The sequence below is a fragment of the Triticum aestivum genome, chromosome 6B (assembly GCF_018294505.1).
Source record: "Triticum aestivum cultivar Chinese Spring chromosome 6B, IWGSC CS RefSeq v2.1, whole genome shotgun sequence".
Lineage (NCBI taxonomy): Eukaryota > Viridiplantae > Streptophyta > Magnoliopsida > Poales > Poaceae > Triticum > Triticum aestivum.
The window spans coordinates 24267430-24283783 of record NC_057810.1 but is presented as its reverse complement, the minus strand read 5'-3'; the positions used below and the strand labels follow the sequence as shown (position 1 = coordinate 24283783).

The following is a 16354-nucleotide window of genomic DNA, read 5'->3' as shown; positions in this document are numbered from 1 at the left end:
GGGAGAGATTTTTAGGAGGTTCTGGATGTGGATGTCGGTCATGATGGCAGAGCCGTGGGTAAATTCCTCCGGGTTAAAGTGAAGCTGGATATTAACGAGCCACTCATGAGGGGATTCACACTTGACAGAAATGAGGAAGGACCCAAGGATGGGGAGATGAGCCACAAAAAGAAGAAGTTGCTTTGGTGCCGATTTGAGTACGAACATATGCCGGACTTCTGCTACACTTGTGGCATCATAGACCATTGATACGTCTTCAATGTATTATCAATCTTGAATATACTCTTTTATTTTCCTAGTTCAAACCAGAAAAAAAGAGACGCAATCGAGAAAAAAAAAACCTTGTGAAATAGCGGTAGGCGAAGTTGACGTCTGCGGTGTGGACCCATGCCAGATCGGACGGTGCCATTGGCGAGAGAGGGCGGTGGTTGTGGATGAGGCCGTCGGAGGGATCAGAGAGCCGGTCCGGCGATGCGGCGGCGGCCATGCATCGACGGAGATCCAACAAATTGATCGGAGGCCAGCTCTGGATCAATCGCGATATATATATATTCACACTGGATGGACACGCAAAACTGAGTCAGTATTGAACACAGCCAGTGGACACATGGGCCACGGCCCAATTTTTACCGGCTAGGTGTATGAAGTCCGATCTCCAGCAGAATTCGGAATGTCCACCGAGTCGGACGGATTCCATCACAAACTATCTCCCTAGCATAAACATCGAACCATATATATACTGGATCGAAGCAGCACAAGTCCCCAGGCAACCATGGACGACCTGACGCAGCGGCTTCCTCACGACGTGCTGGCCGACGTCCTGCGCCGCCTCCGGACAACGTCGCCGTGCAGCCTTGCGGCGTCCTGCTGCGTCTGCAAGGCGTGGTGTGCCGTCGTTGACGCCCACCGTCTGCTCGCGGAGCTCCTGCCGCAGTCGCTGACCGGCATTTTCGTCCATCTCGAGGGCTGCACCACAGCCCCGAAGCTCTTGTCACTCGGCGTGTCGTCCGTGAACATCGCGCCCTTCGACTACTTGGACACACGCGACCACGAGTGCCTCAAGATCACGCAGCACTGCAATGGGCTCCTCCTGCTGAGCGACAAGGATGATGAAGAGGTATGGGTGCTTAACCCCGCCACACACAAGTGGGCGCACCTGCCTCCCCCTCCGGCCATGTGCACGCCGGGTTTGGAGGACAGCGACCATGCTGAAGAATATTACGATGACCAGTACCTCGTGTTCGACCCCGTCGTGTCGCCGCACTACGAGGTCTTTTTAGTTAAGTCCGTTCCCTCCGATTCATGGCCATACGAGCCCCCTCAAATACGAGAAAGAGAATGGCCGCCATCGACATTTGTCTTGCTCGTCTTCTCATCGAGGACAGATCGGTGGGAAGAGAGGCCTTTTGCTCGCGACGGGGAGGCCGCAAGGACCATCGGCTACCTTGTTGGATGATTTCTCACCCGATCGCCGCTATGCAGCATACTGGCGGGGGGCACTTTACTTTCACCAACATGATTTCATCCTAAGGTACATGCATGGATGGCTACTCACATCTTAATTAAACACAACCCTGGTCACATTTTGATGTAGAGAGCCTTTAAGCTAACCTTGACAATGGCTTATCTTTTGCAGAATAGGGATTACAAATGATAAATACCAAGTAATTGAGCCACCCAAAGGTTTTTGTTGGAAAGATTACCAGGGCCATAATTTAGGGAAATCAGAGAACGGTGTATACTGTGCACAACTTGATGGCCATGATGGCCTTAGACTTCGAATCTGGCATCTTGACGAAGCAGGCGATCAGAGAAACTGGATGTTGCAGTGCGACATGAACATTCGTCCTCTCCTAGCAGATTTCTCTTGGGAACATAGCGATAGTCACTTAGAACAACCATGTATCAAACATACTATACTTGGATTTCATCCGAACAAAGAGATTGTCTTCTTCTTCCACACAACCTCCAAAAGAGTGATATCCTATCATTTCAATAGCTCCCAGATCGAAGACCATGGCTGCTTATCCGCTGACTGCATATGCTTGTCTTTCCCATACACGATGTGTTTGATGGACGAGCTTTCAAGCAACAAACAGTAGCTTAGCTAAAATACCATGGGAATTAGTAGCATGTTTTACTTGTTCATGTTCTTTGCACACAAGAGTGGTTGATTCATCATTATGACAACCTCTGACTAAATTTATTTTGTATTTGTTATGATACAACATGGCTTATCCATGGTAATGAAACAACACGGAGAAGTCTTAAATTGTATAGAAGAAAGAAGATGTAAGAATTCTTTTGCTTAAAGTTTTGTACTTTTTTCCCTACAGTTTTGTACTTACAAGTGGTTTCTGAATGAAATTGTTTCAAGTAAACTTCTTGCATGCCACATCATCTTTGAACGTCACCCGCTTCGACTACTTGGATACCGAATGTTGAATAATGGCAATCCTTCTGCACTGCAACAGCATATTCCTGCTCGGTGACGTCGAAGATGAAGAACGTGGGTACTTAGCCACGCCATGTGACATGGAGGCAGCACCACGATCGATGGTGTAGTCGTGCATGAGGTAGTGTTCATCCTTAAGAGTTATTGACACTAAAATCCTGCAAAATAAAAAGAGCATCATCCGATTCTATAAACTCTACCGAGGTTAAATGGTTCCTAAGTTTAGATGGCAACCCATTTTGTAAGATGTGTGCTGCAAGGATGTTTTTTTATCGAGTTTGAGAAGAGGTTTAGAAAAGCCGAAACAAGTGGTTGGGTAGTGAGCCCGGTATCGAGCCATAAGAAGTTAAGAGAGGCTGTTGTTTGTAAGCACAAAAGATATGTTTTGAAGAGAGGCCAGGTGTTTATTCACTATTTTCAAAACATAGCAGTGGTTAAAAAAAGGGATTTGTTTTGTCGATGGAGCAGATGAGGTGGAACAAACGGACCAAAGGAACATCAGGGCATTGCAAAAATTTGGAAGCATGGAGTGTACTTTCCCCTTAAGCATCCAGTTGTTTTGTATGAGCAAGTTTTCAATGCCTGAACCACCATGTGTTTTCTAGTTTGCTGTTTGCAAACATGTTTCCAAGCAATTAAGCATTGTGCCCCTGTGCACATTTCCTCGGTCTCACAAAAGTGTGATTCGAACACCGGTAGTGGTAAGGCTGTCTGAAAAAGAACTACTAGGGGTTCCGCCAGTGGGTGACCGTCAACTAGCGTGCAAATGATTTGTATGCTCAACTTGAATGCTAAAAAGGACTTGAGTTGTACTCCGTATTTTGGACACATACATTAGGTGGATGACAGCTTTCACATCAAATTTTACACATCATTCAGACTAAATTTAAACCAAGTGCAGAACATGTAGCGTTGTGAATTCCATCCACCTGTCAATGATTTTGACTGCAACAGCCAGGATTCAACTTCATACGAATGTCACAAGATTTGAGACTATCTGCTAAGACGCACGACATCCGGTACGAACTGGAAAACTTATAGGCACCGGAGCTGCAAGATTGATGTATGATCAGTCACAACATATTACATGAGACTAGTGGAACATAGGGACAATCGACAAAATGTCAAGGTTCTCCTTGGCAGTAACCCTAGGCTGCCTCCTTGATATGAGAGCCAACCAGGCAGCAGGCAGTATCGATCAAGTTACAAGAAGTGGTAAGTAGTTCATAAGAAATTAGAGGTTCGAAGAGATGTATGAGTGGCCATATAGTGTCAGAGCATGCTTGCTTTGATTGTTGGCTGTAAGCCGAGTGCCTTTCCACCCGTATGCCCAGTACCGGTCGTACGCCAAGAGCTTTTTCTACACACAGCCGGCTTACTTGTATGGAAGCCGGGTACCTATTTTTTGCCGTGTTTTCTCCAGTCTGTACTCGGCTTAGGTTGATGCAAGCTGAGAACCCGTGTTTTAACATTCGGCTTACACGTTAATACTTGGCAGCGTGCGGTTTTTCTGTAGTGGCAGGTCCAGCCCCAGCCCCAGCGCCTCCGTCTCCTCGCCTCACCACGACCCGCCTCCACATTGTCGTTGACAACCAACAAGGAGTTTGTGGCTTGGGCGTCCCCTGTGAGGACGGGTCTTTGCACGCCACCAGCGCCAGCCTTTTGTAGTTGAGGCATCGGCGCAGCGTCCCTCGCTCCCTGGACGACATCAGAATGGGGTGTGCCTGCGTTGCAGAAGGACACGCAGTTAGTTAATTTTATTTATGAACAGTTGTGTGCCTGAATTATCAGACTCATTCACGTGGACAATTTGCTAGCCTACGTTGCCAGCTTCTCGCAAAGCAAAAGGGAGAAGGGGAGAGGAGCAAAAAGGGACAGAAAGTAGAGGTAATTTGGTCTTTTTCATGCATCAAACTTTGCGTAAATAATGTAAAGATGACGGAATGCAAATTGAAATCTCAACTCAGGGGCATATATATAGGTTATAACTCCTATTGACACAATGGCAATTGCACATCACCTGACGAACATATGATCAGTTTCCTGCTTCGCACTAAGAAACGGTCAGGCCTGATGGCCATATCCAACACAAAGTATATAAAACCACAAAGAGAGGAGTAAAACTTAGATAGGAATCTCGCTAACTTTACAACTGAATATCAGCCTGACTTGTAAATTCCTATGCTTTGGCAACCCACTTTGGGACGAACACGATGAATAAGGAGCAAAGCATTATCAGCAGCACAACCCTGAAACAAAGCTAAGGTTTGACGTATCATGTTACTCTTTACAGCCTTCAACAACTTAACCATATGAAGTGTATTATTCATTACTCCTAATAAAGCCTCAAAAGACAGGTTCATGTTATGTTGTCGATTGTAAATCTTTTGGTACAAGAAAAGGTGTGTAAACATAAGTAACGGGTCCCTTTTACATCAGGGTATGTTTAGATTTAAGGTGTAATATTTACCACGAAGGTGCCTTTGGCTACATTTTATCTTCACTAAATTTACATACTCAGAGGTATTATATACAATGTATGTTAAATTCAGGGGAAATTAGTGGCTGCACCCCAGCTCGGTGCACCCACGCAAGAAAGCATAACAAAACATTTCAAAAAATTCTGAAACTTTGTGAGAATGATCATCAACAAATGTTATCGTCACTTGCAAAGTTTGGTGATCAAATAACATTCGAGAAGCTCTGTACAAAAAAGACAAAATTACAAAATCTGCTCAAACAATTTGCTTACATTTTGACTAATGTTCAGTGATTTTGTCTTTTTTGTACAGAGCTCATCAAATGTTATTTGATCACCAAACTTTGCAAGTGCCGATAACATTTGTTGATGATCATTCCTAGAAAGTTTTTTGAATTTTTTGAAATATTTTGCTATGTTTTCTTGCGTGGGTGCACCGAGCTGGGGTGTAGAAAAACCACTCTCTAAATTCTGCAGCAAAATTAGTCAAATTAGTTATCTGGAACGTAAAAACTAACACATCTATTAGTTTCGTGGACCAAGCCAACAGGACAACGAACTTAGTAATAAACACTTCGAAGCACAGTAGAGGTATTCAAGCAAGAAGCAACCATGTGTAATGTATAGTGATTGAAGCAATTACCGGCAGTATGGAAGCTTCTGAACGAATAATAGTAGTTCTCCGCAATAGAGCTTCCATAATATTCCTTGACCTTCATCGACTCAAGCTGAACGATGATCAAGAAAGGACTGCATGGATCTCCATCTATCAGTATCAACATAAAAACTGCATCGGCATCCTCGTCGTACCCCACTATATATGCATTCGCAGACTCCGGACCCAGCATCCCAGTCATGTCAGTGGTCTTCCGCAGCACCCATGTGGCAACACCACGATGATTTACCTTGCGATCCCACATTTCGAGGTTTGGGTACAAAAGGAGGGCGACGCCAACACCGCCGTCCTCTCCCCGGATGGTGCAGCTGTTGGTAAGCACAGGGTCATCGGTAGGCCAATCGATGACAGTCAGGCTCTGGTTATCCAGGTCGAACTCAAGTATGCCATCCCCACCTCCAATTAGGCGCCAGTAAAGAGCACTTCCGATAAAGGTGCACGGGTGCCGGCTAAGAGCACCAGTACATGGTTCGGCCGACGAGATGATATCTCCCCACATGCCAGTCTCTGAGGAGTAAACCCTGGCGAAGGCGGCTTGAGGATGGACTGTCTTGTCCCTGCCTACCAATACCACCTTAAGGGGCCTCGAGTGGCAGTCTCCGTGCACGTGGCCCTGGTAGTTTCGGGCAGCGCAGAGGCAGAGCACCGTCCCGTTGTCGATGATGAGCCCACTATCGCCGCATTCCGGCGGGATGACTATGGTGCGGCGGTCGCCGGAGACGGGGTCAAACACCGCGAGCTCCAGTGTCCTCCAGTTGATGACGAGGACGTGTCCATGGTGGCTCCCGAACACGTGGCACACATCAGGGGCGTCCTCGCCGCAAACTCGCAGGGAGAAGCGCTCGGTGGGGATGCGGTCGGGAGGGTCGAGAAGCGGGGTGAATACGATTTCTCCGGCGACGGAGGCCTTACTGAATGCGCCAAGCATGGGGGGCTTGAGGTGGCGGCCGCGGAAGAGGCGGAGGAAGATGGCGTCGGTGGCGAGGCGCTGCCAGCGCTTGCAGACGAGCGAGGCGCGCGGGAGCGAGGAGGGTAACGTGGGGAGGCGGAGGAGGATCTCCGAGAGAAGATCATCGTCTTCCAGCGGCGAAGTCACCTCGTCGCTGCCCTGGCCGCTCATGTCGTGTACGAGTAGATTTGTTGGGGAAAAAGTTCTGCTTGGAAAGGTCGCTAAAGGAATAGACGGATTGGGCATTACGTACATAATGTGGACTCTTTTTTGAGTCCAAGTATGGACTTTAGACTACTGGTCATTGTGATTCGGCACAACAACAACTTCAGAAAAAAAGTAATTGACCTTGATCTTCAGCAAAGGAATAATAATTCTCTTTAATAATAAGGAAACGATTGTGGCCGGACGACCGGCTGAAGCTTGCGCCGGTCGCCCTGGCTCTGCTCGCTCGCGCACCTATCCCACATAGCCACGTGCCCTAGCCCACGCGCTGACTTTTATCTTTTTCGCACCAACCGTTTTGTGGCCACAAAAATCATATCTTCAGAAACGTTGCTGTCTCTTCTCTTTCTTCTACCTCGCACCACCATGAGCCTTCTCCTGCGAGCTGCTTCTACCCCCTTCCTCCCCCTGCAATAAAACCACATGAGGCTGCTACAAGGACACGTCGTTGGTCGTCGATTTCATGGCCACGCTCACCAGCAATTTCCTCTCTGTCTTGGCCGGCGAGCCCCTCGATATTGCTACAACCAGGGCCTCGTCGCCGTCGTGGAGTGTGCTACAACCATGGCGAGCGGTGTTGTGACTGGCGTCGTGCACTGCTACGACCTCGATATCGCGGTGCTACAACCACTGTGCGCCCGTGCTGGAACCGGCTATCTGGTGTGCTGGAACCGGCGGCAAAAAATGATACAAGTCGATGAGATTATGTGCGGGGAACAGGTCGCCGGAGCTGCATCCAGTGACACAAATTGCTACATCCGGCATCAAGTTTTGCTGGAACCATAGAAATTAGCCATCAACGCTATAATCAGTTGGACGACACTGGCGAGCTTCTTTTTTGCTGGAACCGCCACACCTATTTGCTACAACCAGCAGACTTTTTTGCTACGTTGAGTAATCAGGGTGAGGTACTGGTACAGCCGAATATGAAAACGGACATGGGAAAAAGCTTCAACCGGCCTAGTAGAAGTTACAACCAATGGGAAAAAAAAAGCTTCAACAGGCATGACGGAAAAGCTTCAACCCCATGAAAAAGCTGGAAGCAGCCAATGTTTTGAATAGCGTGCTATTTAAAATAGCGTGGCCCTTCTCCAAATGCTATACAAGTTATAGCATGCTATAGCGTGCTATATTCAAAATAGCGTTTTAAAAAAAAAGCCAAATATATCCCAAAAAATAAGGATTTCAACATCTAATATTTTTTTTCAGGAGCCATACATGCATAACTAATTAAGATGAACAACAATAACAATACAACATAGTAGTTTTATGATGAACTAGATGGAGAACATAACAATACAACAGTCCATAGCGACATATGCGAAATTACTTGTCCAAAAAACTAGAAGGGCAACAACAACTGCCATAGGACGACAATAGTACAACATATCAGTTTAAAGATGAACTAGCCAACAAGGCAACAAGCCAACAAGTAAACAATACAATACAACGACAACTTGGAAATTATTCAGAATCACTCTCATTTGATGAACCAGATGGTGAATGCATGGCATCATCTTCCGATTCAGAAGAAGAACTAGCTGACTCCAACTCATCTTCACGAAAAACAGGGAGCAGTTTTTTCTTCTTCCGAGGGCGAGATTGGGACGCTCTCTTTCTTTTTGATGCACCAACTGCTCCTTGTGATGTTGATGCTGCAACTTCTACAACTTCATCAGGTTCATGAGGCACAATACATGTGATCCACTCATTATCTTCATCTTCTACAACATCTACAAATGTGTGGTCCACAATCGGGTCCCTGTTTTTCATCTTTCTCTTTTGTTTGAGTTTGGAGTTGAACTTGATAAAAACAAGGTCTCTCATTTTATTATAAAGCAGCCTGTTGTGTTTCTTTGTGTGAATCTATAGGTAACAGCAACCAAGTAAGCAACATGGCAAGTTTGCAAGGAAACAAATATGTTATCACAGTAAGGAAGCAAGGAAATATATTCTACATCAAGGAAAGTTATACACTGTACAGCACAAACCAGCCATCAATTCATATCAAGCAACACGAACACCAGGATTGCGTACATTTACAACACGGACAACAGGACACTTCTATGAAGTTGAGAACAAATCAAGTTTGCTAGCATAACATAGGCAAATATTTTTCAAGGGCACTAATATGAGAAGTTGAGAACAGGATAAATTGTACTTCTTTCTTACCTGCTGAAAAACACTAAAATTCCTCTCACAAGCGGAGGAGCTGCATGTCAAACTCAAAATCCGCATCGCCAATACTCTGAGATTTGGTGAATCTGACCCATGACTGGACCACCATTGAGCTTCATTCAAAAGTATAAAACCATAGTTAATAAACCATTGTAAGATCAGATTTGAGAATTGATAAAAATGTGAATATGCACCTGGATCAAAGCTTTTGTTTCTCCGCTGCCTTTTGGCAATTTCTCTTCCAAATGTCCCCTGTTCCTTTCGATATGCCACAAGCTCATCATTGATTTTGTCTTGAAGGACAACATCTTCAACCATTTTTTCCATGCAAGTTACAAGCCCAGCTTCAAATGATCCATCTAACTCAATTTGCTTCTTGTTTTCATAGTAGTAGTATGGATTTAAGAAGTATCCGGCCCTATGTAGTGGCCCCTTCAACTTGCTGTCCCATCTTTTATCCACAATATCCAACACTTCCTGAAAACAAGATCCTTGTTCATTTTCAAATTTAGTTTTGATCTCTTGCTTGGCATCCAAAAAGGCGCCGTATATGAATCCCATAGCCGGTACATCGCTGTCCATCTTCCTGAGCAAATTAGCCAATGGCTCAAAGAACTTGACAGCAATGTCTACTCAACAATTTTATCCCTTACATCAGCAGGCACTTTTGTGCAAGGTAGAACACCAGAATTCGGAATGTTTCCAAGGTGGAACTTGATCCGAGTAATACCATTGGTGTACAGATTATTACAATAGATGCACCTAAGTGAATTCTTCTTGTTTTCATCCGGGCAAATGCAATATTTCCATCCTGGGTCTTTTGATTTCGCATTCGCAATGGCAGCTTGTCCATGGGCTGTTGATGCTGTGCTTGACACGCCGAGGCCTACAATCAGACAATGAACACAACAAGAAACATAAGTAATTCAGCACTCAGTCAGTAAGAAACAGTATGAAGTACAAAACTCTTCTACACTAACAGCAAGAACAAAACTGCAGTATAGTGTTCATAATCCCATCTGTAGTATAGTGTGAGTCAAGGAGTAGTAACTAAAATCAGCATGAACAAAACTGCACATGACTACAGAAGTACAGAACTACACATTCGGACTACACTACAGAGAAGAGAGATCTGTCCATCTAGGCATCTACACATCGGCCGCCGCCTAGCAGAACGGCCTACACCCGAGGCCTAGTCCCACAACGAGAGAACCCATCTCCAGATCCAACCCCGTCACGACGCCGGCGGACTCTAGCCCTACCGCCGCCCGAGGAACCGGCGGCAAAAAATGATACAAGTCGATGAGATTATGTGCGGGGAACAGGTCGCCGGAGCTGCATCCAGTGACACAAATTGCTACATCCGGCATCAAGTTTTGCTGGAACCATAGAAATTAGCCATCAACGCTATAATCAGTTGGACGACACTGGCGAGCTTCTTTTTTGCTGGAACCGCCACACCTATTTGCTACAACCAGCAGACTTTTTTGCTACGTTGAGTAATCAGGGTGAGGTACTGGTACAGCCGAATATGAAAACGGACATGGGAAAAAGCTTCAACCGGCCTAGTAGAAGTTACAACCAATGGGAAAAAAAAAGCTTCAACAGGCATGACGGAAAAGCTTCAACCCCATGAAAAAGCTGGAAGCAGCTAAGAAAAAAGCTTCAACCGACCATGGAAAAAGCTTCAACCTAGAGCCAGCAATGGCTATGACGGCGAGGCTGCGACGGGTTGACGGCGAGGCTGCAACCAAACGACGGTGGGGTGCGACCATGGAGCAACGCCATGTTGCAACCAATGGCGACGAGGGCCACAAAACGACCACGAGATGCAGCTTCAACGGCGGGGTTGCGAGCGAGGAGCGGCGTCGTCTTCATGGGAGGGTAGACACAGGGGAAGGGGGGATCGGCCGGTGCAGCGGGGCGGGCGGCGGCGAGGACGGCGACGAGGACGGCGACCGGCGGCGAGGACGGCGACCGGCAGTGAGCCGGTGATGCTCCAAGGTCAGCCCTCGAAGAGTCCATGGCAGGGTGTCCAGCATGAATAGCTGTTTTGGATTGGACGCGATTTTCTGTTGAGAAAATAAACACGATTCAAAGGCTAATCTTTAATATAGTTGATGTCATCAAATATATCAAAGATTTCACTGGTATGGTGTATTTGATCCTGGGCATGTAGAAGATTAAAAGCCAATATTTAGAAAAGTAAAAAAATCTTAAATGAACCAACTGAATCTATGTTGATGAAATTACCAAATTTGATGTATAACATAATGTATGAGAATAAAAGTAATTAGTATCAATTTCAATATTCTGTAGTTAATTTCGTAGAACTAGACAAATAAAGGAGAAATATCATATAACTACAAACGGAACTTTGAGAGACTACATACTGAGTGAAAAAATTAAACCCCACCCACTTGTGATTTATTGGATACTTCTCTTAGGGTATGCTAGCCCTGACTAACTTATGTCCTGCATTTGTACGAATAATGACATCCTGGACTGCACATGTTTGAAACATCTTGCAAAATCCTACTTTGTTACAGGTATTTGAGAAGGTCTTCTGTAAGAACATACGTTACTTTTAGTGTTTTATAAGCATCCATCAATATACCAAATACCGGTGTTTACACACCTACCGTTAATACATCAATATACCAAATACCGGTGTTTACACACCTACCGTTAATACATCAAAATACCAAATATCGGTGTTTACACACCTACCGTTAATACATCAAAGATAGATTGTTCTCCACATATAAACAACATGTTAATTAGACCAACTGTTGGTATTACAGAACAACCCCAACCCAGCTACCAACACATAGTGCCACAATACCACAAACTTTGTTCCATCCAACCCCCTTAACTCTATAAGAGCTTGAACCCTTGTGTAGTGTTCCTCTTGTGAATGCTTTCACCAGAGAACTCAAGAAGATGACCGCACATTAGTCTTTCTTGTTAAGAAATCTATAGTGGTCTTTTTTAACGGACAACAAATTACATCTTAAAATACTAGTAAAACATTTATGATTATTACTTTTTAGTAAATTGGACATGGGAAGAGAGATAGAACACAAAAGCAATGGTGCCAAGTGTAAGATATTGTTCCCATGGCATGCAATGTTGAGTGAGGTTGGTCGTGGTGTGAAGCATGGGGCCTCAACCACCATTGCCTTGGACCCTTTCTCACACTCCAACTTTTGAACAACATTAGTTTGAATGATGGTTGGATGAAGAATAGCCCAAATAGTCATCTATGCTACTTGGACCAATAATTGCCTGGGCATGATGCCATATTAGTGACGGGTATGACCCAAACAAGAATAACCTGTTGCTTTTGGAAGAATAATAACCCAAAGAACAACTTTGGAACATCATTAGTTTCAAAGATGGCTACATGTCATGTTTTGCCACATTGTCTTTAGGTTGGATGTATCCATGGCAAGCTAATATTGATAGATGCATCCCAGTTAGCGAAGGCAACATTCATACAAAGTTTTTGAAATAATTCTTTTTGCACAATTTCTAGTTGTTTAAAATAATAAATCTACTATGTATTTTCCTAATACAATTTTTGTCTGCTATGTCAGTAGTTTTTGAAAAATTGTCATATTCCATGGACCTTTCAAGAGTCAACAACGAATTAACCAATGATGTCCTAGGATTTCAGATTAACATATATAAATTATCATCATCTACTATGATAAAAAATAAATCTCAGCAGAAAATAGAAAATAGAGTATGTGTCATTATCAACTGAAAGGTCCACCTATTCTTATGTTTCAATAGAAAATAGAGTCTAGGTATAGAGTGTGTCCGTATAAATATTAATGCACATCATTTCAAATGCATAACAATTCCAACCACATGATCATGCCATGCTACAGTATCAACCATTGTCATTACCTCGATAGAGTGTGACCCAGTTATTGAATCCAATTTAAGAGTAGAAATTGTACTATCAAGAAACTCCATCAAAATATTCCATTTAGGAAAAATAGAATCTACAGCTTGATAGGCCATCTGTTAAAACAATGAGTGTATTCAATATATGCAAGTAGCTTGGTCATATCATGAAATGTCGAGTCATCAAATTACCCATGTAGCAAGTCCCTCACTTAGCCATAAGTGATTCCACCACTCCATGGTTACAAGATTGCCACACCACTGATGAGCCAATTCATGTGCCACGGTAACGGCAATCTAGACATAATAGTGTTTAGATCAATAAACAAAGCTTGCCTTCACAAAACTCCAGTAATCCCAAACAAAGGTATAATAGTTAAATATAGCCACTATCAATTTACATAATGTAATTCACTTCTAAATTGGTTAGGTAAGAACACATAAGTTGTTTAAGTTGTGAATAGTAAATGATGTAATAATGCAACAAAATAACTTTATGACTTATGGTCCATCCTTCGTGTTGTTTGGTAGATGTTGAAGATGTCTCATTAAATAGCAAATCTTGGATTTCGAAAGTAACCAATCCATAGTTCTCCATGCCCATCCAACTAAAGTTGCTAATACCAATCATATCCAATTTAGAGAGTGCATAAGGAGTGCCAAAGTAAATACAACATTGACGAAATAAACACTTGGTTAGTTATTCTATCTATAACATCCATATCTTGAGAGACTTCATTATAATCGTTCATGTTCTTCTCTTGAAACCATTTTAATTAATGACAAAGGTTGGTTTTGATCTTACTCATTATAGAAATCCAATGACTTCACTCCAACATCCAATGCAAATTTCCCTTATTCACTCTTACCAACTTCAGTGTACATACGAACTCTAGTGCCCGGAAATAGAATAATGGAAAGTGGTAATGACATTTAAATGGTTGATGTCAATGTAACAAGAAAAATGGAGTTGATACCATGTGATGTTACATGCTCTACAATGTCAAAAATACCAACAACCATGGCAACTAAGTAAGTTGACATTAGAGGCGATTCCTCAAATTCGACAATCTTGATAGGACCAACCACTATCTAACTAGATACATGCATGTTGGACAGTGCTACCAACTCAGATGGAACTTCCAATGTTATTTTGAACTTAGCCTGAAATATTCAAATGACATGAGAGAACATGTTAGGAAATAGAGCTGACCTTATTGAGGCCATGGTGCACATATGAAGGGAAAGTCAATATTTCTGATGAGGAGGTAAAAGTGCTTACCCCTAAAAAATAGTCAACTTATGAATTAGTGAACAATGATGCTCAAGGAAGGACAAAAATAGATCAAGCATCTAGATAACCTAGAAATCTTATTAATCATGCTATAATAATTACCTTGAAAGCAAGCTCATCCCAACAAGGAAAGCACCGCCGAGCATCCACGGGTTGAAAGTTTGTCGCCGCCATGTTTGCTATCTTCCCCTTATACCTACCGAAAGCAAAATAAATAACAAAAGCATGAAACAAGAAAAACAGTAATATTAGTTGTGCACGCATAATGTAAGTGTATTTTGAAGTTTCAACATTGATATGACTTGTTGTAAGCTAGCTAGTGATTGTGGCGTCCTACCAAGTTTCGAACATATAGAAACCGGTAGTTCAGTTGTTCTCTCTCCTTTGGTATATCGCTCCATATGATTGATATGCAAAATTTTATCTATTGGGATTTTCTGAGCATGAGCTATACGTTGATATGTGTTCTGATATTTTTTCATGTTTGCATGTCTTGCTATTTTTCCTACATGGCTTACTATTTTTTCTGCCTTGTGTGTAAAGTAGTTATTCTACCCAGAACAGTAAAATAGCACTGCCCAACACACACACACACACACACACACACACACACACACACACACACACACACACACACACACACACACACACACACACACACACACACACACACACACACACACACACACACACAATAAGGAACTCATACCTCTTGAAAAATCCCCTCGTCTCATCATTGAGAGTGCCATTGAAGTGCATCCTGAGCACACCTTCACTTACTGGAAGCTCTTTCTGAAAACCAATCACCATAATTTGATCATCCTTAAAAAACACCACCTCGGTCGGCACTAAACACCGCAATAGCCATACATAACTAATCAAGACAAGATTTATTATGTGATGTGGGGAATGAAACATCTTTTGAGAGCTTGTCTTTCCTTTACATGTCGGTGGACCATTGTATACCTTAAATTTTATGGAAGCAGGGTCAACCATGAGTTCCACAACATTGAGAACGAGGAAACGGGTGGGTGTTATGACGGTGACATTGACTGCCACCACACCGGAGAAGGTGTAAGAGACGAGGTTGGGGCGGAAATGTAGCTCATAGTGGCTTGGCTTCGCAAAGTGTGGGAGTCGAAGCTTGCTGCGGAACTGGTCAGGTGAGTCAGTTTTGATTGCTGGCAGGGGCCCGGAGACAAGCTTCGACACACAAGAAGGTACTTTGAGATTTACTCCCTACAAAGCAAACAGAGACTATTATAAATACATAGGGATAGAACTACTCCAGTGTCAGCAAGGAACGTTGTATTAGGCAACAGTTGAAATCATAGGCGTGTAGAAGTTAGGCAACAATATATTTCTTCTATTTTTCAAGGAAGTGAACGGTTTCTCTGGGTTAATACATACTAATGCATTTTAAGACTTGGATAATTAAAATATTACCAACACATGCAATTCTTGGCTACTTCCATAGGGTTTGAGAGACCATGTTTGGGACGGTATTTTGTGAGAATATATTTACTCACGTTATTTTTGCGGTGCCATGAGGTTAGAGAGCTTTTTGTCCTCCTCACCGATCTGATTATTTAGATTTGATGAGTTTTTGTTGGTGTGTCAAAAAAATTGTTGGTTTGATTCTTTGTGGATCTGAAATCTTTCATCGACACGATGTTGTAGATATCATGATTCGACGGACTGCACTTCTAGGGGATAATCCTCGGCCCAAGTACGTTCATCGATCATGGTAACTCAAGGCGCTTTCAAAAGCCCTTATGTGTAATGTTCGTGCGGGTGCAAGAGCGACAACATCATTGCTCCAGTCCAATTGCAACCTTTATAGCAAAGTCTTTGAAATATTTTTTCTAGCACAGTTTGATACCTCCAAGAAAGTGTTTCCAAAAGATTTTGTTGCAATTCTTAGTTATAGGAGTTAATTTGTATTTTCTTGGATCTTAGATCCAAACCGGTGTACCTGTAAAAGAAAGCGTTTGTGGTTTCTTCCCTTGCAACATAAAGTTTTCACAAATCACCACTGGTTGACCTCAACAAGGAAGCGTTTACCTGCAAAAGAAAGCGTTTGTGGTTTCTTCCCTTGCAACATAAAGTTTTCACAAATCACCACTGGTTGACCTCAACAAGGAAGCGTTTGTCATCATCAAGCTTTTGAACAGCTTCAAATT

General features: G+C 43.3%; 3 protein-coding genes and 1 pseudogene across 3 annotated transcripts; 1 reads left to right on the top strand and 3 right to left on the bottom strand.

The window, feature by feature from the left end:
• The first annotated feature begins 772 nt into the window (after positions 1-772).
• Positions 773-2277, top strand: LOC123138665 (uncharacterized). The gene is made up of 2 exons (XM_044558601.1): positions 773-1531; positions 1637-2277. Exon 1 carries the CDS (start codon positions 773-775, stop codon positions 1454-1456), a length of 684 nt encoding a protein of 227 aa, XP_044414536.1. The 3' UTR covers positions 1457-1531; positions 1637-2277.
• Positions 2278-3645: 1368 nt separating this feature from the next.
• LOC123133223 (uncharacterized) lies at positions 3646-6736 on the bottom strand. The gene is made up of 2 exons (XM_044552747.1): positions 5578-6736; positions 3646-4179 (listed from the first exon to the last, which is right to left on the bottom strand). Exons 1-2 carry the CDS (start codon positions 6728-6730, stop codon positions 3854-3856), a joined length of 1479 nt encoding a protein of 492 aa, XP_044408682.1. The 5' UTR covers positions 6731-6736; the 3' UTR covers positions 3646-3853.
• Positions 6737-8108: 1372 nt separating this feature from the next.
• LOC123133222 (uncharacterized) lies at positions 8109-9579 on the bottom strand. The gene is made up of 3 exons (XM_044552746.1): positions 9157-9579; positions 8957-9075; positions 8109-8650 (listed from the first exon to the last, which is right to left on the bottom strand). Exons 1-3 carry the CDS (start codon positions 9542-9544, stop codon positions 8249-8251), a joined length of 909 nt encoding a protein of 302 aa, XP_044408681.1. The 5' UTR covers positions 9545-9579; the 3' UTR covers positions 8109-8248.
• Positions 9580-11063: 1484 nt separating this feature from the next.
• On the bottom strand, positions 11064-15910 carry LOC123138664 (aminopeptidase M1-C-like; annotated as a pseudogene).
• Positions 15911-16354: the final 444 nt, after the last annotated feature.

Coding starts and splice junctions, on each gene's coding strand:
- LOC123138665 (XM_044558601.1), top strand. CDS start 773: ATGGACGACCTGACGCAGCGGCTTCCTCACGACGTGCTGGCCGACGTC.
- LOC123133223 (XM_044552747.1), bottom strand. CDS start 6,730: ATGAGCGGCCAGGGCAGCGACGAGGTGACTTCGCCGCTGGAAGACGAT. Junction 4,180..5,577: donor CAGAAGCTTCCATACTGCCG/GTAATTGCTTCA, acceptor TCTGCAACGCAG/GCACACCCCATTCTGATGTC.
- LOC123133222 (XM_044552746.1), bottom strand. CDS start 9,544: ATGGACAGCGATGTACCGGCTATGGGATTCATATACGGCGCCTTTTTG. Junction 9,076..9,156: donor AAACAAAAGCTTTGATCCAG/GTGCATATTCAC, acceptor TTTTGAATGAAG/CTCAATGGTGGTCCAGTCAT. Junction 8,651..8,956: donor ATTTTAGTGTTTTTCAGCAG/GTAAGAAAGAAG, acceptor TGTTACCTATAG/ATTCACACAAAGAAACACAA.